The sequence below is a fragment of the Myotis davidii genome, unplaced genomic scaffold, assembly GCF_000327345.1.
Source record: "Myotis davidii unplaced genomic scaffold, ASM32734v1 scaffold495, whole genome shotgun sequence".
Lineage (NCBI taxonomy): Eukaryota > Metazoa > Chordata > Mammalia > Chiroptera > Vespertilionidae > Myotis > Myotis davidii.
The window spans coordinates 828609-835915 of NW_006286239.1; the positions used below are offsets into that span (position 1 = coordinate 828609).

The 7307-nt window shown below is 33.4% G+C and overlaps 1 protein-coding gene across 1 annotated transcript in view; it reads left to right on the plus strand.

The window, feature by feature from the left end:
* The window catches only part of XRN1 (5'-3' exoribonuclease 1), a 203723-nt gene that overhangs the window by 133027 nt on the left and 63389 nt on the right, over positions 1-7307 (plus strand). The window contains 2 exon segments of the mRNA XM_006757506.2: positions 955-1070; positions 1574-1720. Of these exon segments, the coding sequence (XP_006757569.1) occupies positions 955-1070; positions 1574-1720 (263 nt within the window).

Sequence of the window (7307 nt, forward strand, 5' to 3'; positions counted from 1 at the left end):
TATAAAACATTTATATGATTCATGTAAATATAAATAAGTATGTGTTATCATTATGTAAATTATATTAGAAATGTATGGTAACTTACTCCAGTTGGTACTGGATTTGTAATTTGCTTCCTAATTAAAAATCTACATCATCTGATACTTTTAAAAAATTAATAATGTTCATAGTTTCTTCCCTTAAGTATGCAATTAAGATTACATTTCATTGACTATATTAATTACAATCTTATACATACTTGTTACTTTCATGTGATAATAAATATTAGGGGAAACAAGTATTGTTTATATCTATATATGATACAAATATCATATATATATTTTAATCCTCACCAGAGGATATTTTTTTCCATTGATTTTTTTAGAGAGAGTGGAAAGGAGGGAGGAGATTGGGGAGAGAGAAACATGGATGTGAAAGAGACACATCAATTGGTTGCCTGCCATTTGCATCCCAACCAGGAATCAAACCCAGGACTAGGTCAGGGCAGAGTATACTTTTAATTTCGCTCAGCAGCAGCTATTTTGATGACATACTCATGTTTTAATTCATTGTAATAATTATCAAGGCCTGATTTTTTTCCCAGGTACTTTACTAAGCCCTACTTGCAATATGAAAATTTATTTTAAGTATTTAATTCTTGCCTGCATTGTTTGCCATTTATTACTTACTGTAGAGTTTATTTCTTGAGACATTTCACAAACTGTATATTTCTTCTTCCTTTCACCTGTCCTTGGAAATTCTATCCTTTAAGGAAGGGAAGGTGCAGAAAGATTCTGCTTACAGATCCTTTTTAAAAAGAGGGTAGCGGAATGATCATTTACTTTTGAGAATTCTTATATAGCCACAATACAATGGTTAGTCATGTCTTGGATATCTCCAAATTTTAAACATAAAGAAATAACATTTAATGCTTTGCGTTTCTATAATTGACCTTTTTGTTTTTATATTTAAAGAAATATTCTATAAAGTACAATCCAGGATATGTGTTGGCCAGTCGCCTTGGAGTGAGTGGATACCTTGTTTCAAGGTTTACAGGAAGTATTTTTATTGGAAGAGGATCTAGGAGAAAGTAAGTTTATGTTAAAGAAATTTACTTAAAGTGGCAGAAAAAATTGAATGATAAAGATAAAATGATCAATATTTTAGTATATATTTTCTCTGACTTTTCCTTAAAAATTTTGCATAAATTTCTCTAATGGTGGTATTTTCTCTAAATGGCATGTTATAGGTGGTTGAAAAGACAGTTGTTATTTTTGCAGCTAGTATATTGAACCTTGAAAAAAGGTATCAAGGTGTGTGTGAATCTCAGTAGTATATTTTCCTATATCATTCTCCTCTCTAATTACATAATCTTTGTTAACTTATGCTTTCTTAACTTGGATTTCCTCTATTTTTTTCAATTACTGCTACTTCAGAAATAACCATGATAACTAAAATATAGAACAATTAAAACTAACTTTTTCTAAGATTTGAAATCAAAACTTTTTGTTCTTTCAACAAAATTTTAAAATGTGTGTGTGTGTGTGTGTGTGTGTGTGTGGGTGTGTGTGTGTTTGTGTGGTTTAAATTCAGCCCTCACGGAGACCATAAAGCAAATGTGGGTTTGAATCTCAAGTTCAACAAGAAAAATGAGGAGGTACCAGGATATACTAAGAAAGTTGGAAATGAGTGGATGTATTCATCTGCCACCGAACAACTTCTTGCAGAGTACATAGAGAGGTAAGTGCTGAATAAGATCCCAGTAGGCATCCAGAAACATAGGAATATAATAATAATAATTTTGCCTTGCTGATAACAGTTTAGAGGAAAAATGTTTCTTTTAGGAAAATTTGACATGTGTTACATATAAACTTATTTTTACCATTGGCAGAGATTTATTTACCTATTTTAATTTTTTAAAAAATTTTTAGTTACAGTTGAAATATTATGTTAGTTTCAGGTACACAGCATAGTGATTAGAGATTTATATAACATACAAAGTACTCATCCCCAAAAGTCTAGTACTCATCTGACACTATACATAGTTGTTACTATATTATTGACTATATTACCTATGCTGTACTTTATATCCTCAAGACTATTTTTATAACTGCCAATTTGTACTTCTTAATACCTTCCCCTTTTTCATCCCTACCCATAACACTCCCTCATCTGACAACCATCAAAATGTTCTCTGTACCTATGAGTTTGTTTCTGTTTTGTTTGTTTGTTTATTTTAGAGTCTACATATAAGAGAAATCATATGGTATTTGTCTTTGTGACATATTTTACTTAGCATAATACCCTCTAGGTTCATCTATACTGTCGCAAATGGTAAGATTTAATTGATTTTTATGGATGAGTAATATTTCATAGTATACTAGAGGTCTGGTGCATGAAAATTCATACACTGGAGGAGGGGTCCCTCGGCCTGCCCCCTCTCACAGTCCCGGAGCCTTCTGGGGCAGGAGGTGACCCTGCGATCAGGGGAGGGCGACGCCCCCATCACACCTCTGCTGCTGCCATAGCTGGCAGCACAAGCCTTGGGCAGCCCTGGTTACCTGAGCCTCGGGCTGGCCCTGGGCAACTGGGGGGCTGAGTTGCCTGGGGGACTCTGGAGGCAGGTGCACAGCAAGGCCTGGCAGGGCTGAGGGGGCTAGGCACCGCCATCTTTGAGGGTGTGACAGTCAATTAGCATATTCCCTCCTTACTGGCTATGGGCACCACCATCTTTGAGGGTGTGGCAGTCAATTAACTTATTCTCTCCTTATTGGCTGTGGGTGCCTCCATCTTTGCAATGGTGTAAGGGTCAATTAGCATATTCCCTCTTTATTAGATAGAATATGTACCACATCTTTGTCCATTTGTCTATCAATGGACACTTGGGTTACTTTGATATCTTAGCTATTGTAAATAATGCTGCAATGAATATAGAGGTGTATTTTTAATTAGTGTTTTGGATTTCTTCTAATAAATAACCAGACGTGGCATTGCTGAGTCATATAGTAATTCTGTTTTTAATTTTTTTAGGAACCTCTATACTGTTTTCCATACTGGCTGCACCCATTTACAATTGCACTAATAGGGCATTAAGGTTCCCTTTTTCTCCACATCTTTATTAACACTTGTTGTTTGTTGATTTTTTGATGGTAGCCATTCTGACAGGTTTATGGTGATATCTCATTGTGATTTTAATGTGCATTTCCCTGTGGATTAGTGATGTTGAACATCTTTTCATGTCCTCATTGGAGAAATGTCTATTCAGGTCCTCTATAAAATTTTTAATTGGATTGTTTGTGCTTTTTTGGTGTTAAATTGTCTTCTTTATAAAATTTGAATATTAACCCCTTGTTGGATGTATCATTGGCATATATTTTCTTCCATTCAGTAGATTGTCTTTCTCATTTTATTTATTTTTTTCCTCTGTGCAAAAACTTTTTAGCTTGATGTGGTCTCATTTGTTTAATTTTTCTTTTATTTTTCTGTGTTGGGGACACATACTGAAAAAGACAATACCGAGAGTGATATCAAAGAGTTTACTGCCTATGTTTTCTTCTAGGAGTCTTATGGTTTCAAGTTTTACATTTAAAACTTTAATCCATTTTGAGTTTCTTTTTGTATGTGGTGTAAAAAATGGTGTTTTATTTTTTACATGTGTCTGCCCAATGTTGTCAACACCATTTGTTGAAGAGACTGTTTTTATCCTATTGTGTATTCTTGTCTCATTTGTCATACAAAAATTGACCATATATGCCTGGATTTATTCCTGGGTGCTCCTCTGATCAATGTGTGTTTTTATGCCAATACTAGAGGCCCAATGCGTGAAATTCAAGCTGCCTCTGGCTCAGCCTTGGCAGAAGGACGTCTGGTCTAATTAGCATATTATGCTTTTATTATTATAGATTATTATAGATGATGCTGTCTTGATGACTATAGCCTGATGACTATAGTTTGATATCAGGTAGCATGATACCCCCAACTTTGTTTTCCTTTCTCAAGATTGCTTTGGCTTCAGGTCCTCTGTGGTTCCATATAAATTTTAGGATTATTTAGGTTATAGTTCTGTGAAAAATGCCATTGGTATTTTGATAGGAATTGCATTGAATCTATAGATTGCTTTGGGTTGTATGGATATTTAATGATGTTAACTCTTCCTATCCATGAGCACAATACAGGCTTCCATTGATTTGTATCTTCTTTATTTTCTTTCTTCTATGTCTTAATAGTTTTCAAGTTTAGGTCTTTTATTTCCTTGGTTAAATTTATTCCTAGGTATTTTATTTGTTGACTCAATTGTAAATAAGATTGTTTTCTTAATTTGTCTTTCTGATAGTTCATTAATGGACTATAAAAATGCAACCAATTCCAGAATATTAATTTTGTATCCTGCTACTCTGCTGAATTCATTTATCAGTTCTAATACTTTTTTTGTTACAATCTTTAGGATTCTATACATAGAATATCATGTCATCTGCAAATTATGACAATTTTACTTTTTATTTTCCAATTTGGATCACTTCTATTTCTTTTCCTTGTCTAATTGCTATGGCTAAGACTTCCAGTACTATGTTAAATAGAAGGAGTGAACAACCTTTTTTTGTTCCTAATCATAAGAAAAACTGCTTTACCTCTTCCTCATTGAGTATGATGTTACCTATGGTTTTGTCATATATAGCCTTAATTATGTTGAGGTATGTTTTCTCTATTCCCACTTTGCTAAGAGTTTTTATCATAAGTGGATAATGGATTTCGTCACATCCTTTTCTGCATCTATTGATATGATCATGTGGTTTTTATTTTCATTTTATTTATGTAGTGTATAACATTAATTGACATGTGGATATTGAACCATCCTTGAATCCGAGAAATAAATCCCACTTCATTGTGGAGTTTGATCTTTGTAATGTTTTGCTGAATTTTGTTTGCAGATATTTTCTTGTGACTTTTTGTATCTATGTTCATCAGGGATAATGGTCTATAGTTTTCTATTTTTCCAGTGTGTTTGTATGATTCTGAAATCAGGGAAATGCTAGCCTTGTAAAATGAACTTTGGAGCCTTCTTACCTCTTCAATTTTGAATAGTTTGAGGGGGATAGGTGTTAAATTTTTTCTGAATATTTTTTTAATTTACTTATTCAGGACTTTTATTAGAAGTTTTTTGAATACTGATTTGATTTCATTGGTCATAATCAGTCTATTTAGATTATCTGGTTCTTCTTGCTTCTGTTGTGGAAGATTCTGTGTCTAGGAATTTAACTAATTCTTCCTGGTTGTTAAATGTGTTGACATATAATTGTTTATAGTATTTTCTTATAATCCTTTCTATTTCTTTGGTGTCAGTTGTTATTCCTCCTATTTCATTTCTAATATTATTTATTTGGGTCCTCTGACTTTTTCATGACTCTGATGAAAGTGTTATCAATTTTGTTTATCTTTTCAAAGAACCAGCTGTTGGTTTCATTGATATTTTATGTTGTGTTTTGGACACAAGTTTGTTTATTTCTACTCTGATCTCTATTATTTTATTCCTTCTACTCACTTTGGGTTTTGTTTATTGTTTTCTGTTTAGTTCTTTTAGGTGTAAGGTTAAATTTTTTGAGATTTTTTTTGGCTTGAGATAGTCCTGTATTGCTATGATTTTCTCTTTTAGAACTACTTTGGCTGGCCTATAGATTTTTTAGGCTTCTTGTATTTTCACTATCAATCCTCTCATGATAGTTTTTTATGTCTTCCTCAATTTTTTTTGTTAACCCAGTGATTGTTTTGTATCATGTTCTTTAGCCTCTATGCATTGTGTGTTTTTCAGTTTCCTTCTTATCATTGATTTCTCATTTCATAACACTGTGATTCTAGCAGATGCTTGGAATGGTTTCAGTCTTTTTCAATTAATTGAGACTTGTTTTGTGGCCTAACATGTGATCTTCCCTAGAAAATGTTCTATGTGTGCTTGAAAAGAATATAAATTATGCTGCTTTTAGATTGAAATGTCCTAAAAATATCAATCAGGTCCATCTGGTCTAATTTATCATATTACCTTGTTGATTTTCTGTCTATGATCTATCCATTGATGTCACTGGGGTAGTTAAGTCCCCGACTATGACTGTATTATTGTTGACCTCTCCCTTTGTCTCAATATTTGCTTTATTTATTTAGATGCTACTATTTTGGTTATGGAAAGGTTACAGGGGGTTATATCCTCTTTTTGAATTGATCCCTTTACCATTACAAAATGTCTGTCTTTGTTACCTGTTATATATATCCTTTGTTTTAAAGTCTATCCAATATATCTATTGCTACTCCAGCTAAATTTTTTTCATTTGCATTTGCATATTTTTTATGTTCTTCTTCATTTTAAAGAACTCCCTTTAACATTTTTTGTAATACTGGTGGTGAACTCCTTTAGCTTTTCTTGTCTGGGTCCCTAGAAAATGTTCTATGTGTGCTTGAAAAGAATATAAATTATGCTGCTTTTAGATTGAAATGTCCTAAAAATATCAATCAGGTCCATCTGGTCTAATTTATCATATTACCTTGTTGATTTTCTGTCTATGATCTATCCATTGATGTCACTGGGGTAGTTAAGTCCCCGACTATGACTGTATTATTGTTGACCTCTCCCTTTGTCTCAATATTTGCTTTATTTATTTAGATGCTACTATTTTGGTTATGGAAAGGTTACAGGGGGTTATATCCTCTTTTTGAATTGATCCCTTTACCATTACAAAATGTCTGTCTTTGTTACCTGTTATATATATCCTTTGTTTTAAAGTCTATCCAATATATCTATTGCTACTCCAGCTAAATTTTTTTCATTTGCATTTGCAAAAAATATCTTTTTTCATCCCTTTACTTACAGTCTGTGTATGTCTTTTAGTCTGAAGTGAGTCTCTTGTAGACAGCATATATAGGGAAGCTCTTTTATCTGTCCTTCAGTTTTAAATGATAGTCTTTCTGGGTAGAGTAATCTTCCTTATATGTTCTTGCTTTTTATTACTTTCATCCCTTGTGGCCTACAAAGTTTCTATTGAGAAATCAGTTGGCAGTCTTATGGGAGCTGCATTATAATAACTAGCTGCTGCATTATAATAACTAGCTGCTTTTAAGATTCTCTCTTTGCCCTGGCCAGGTAGCTCAGTTGCTGGGAGCATCATCCCATATACCAAAAGATTGCTGGTTCAATTTCCCGCCTAGGCGTATACCTAGGTTGCGAGTTTGATACCCAGTCAGGGCTCCTACGGGAGGTAACCAATTGATGTTTCTCTCTCACATCAGTGTTTCGTGCTCGCTCTCTCTCTCTCTCTCTCTCTCTCCCTCTCTCCCTCTCTCT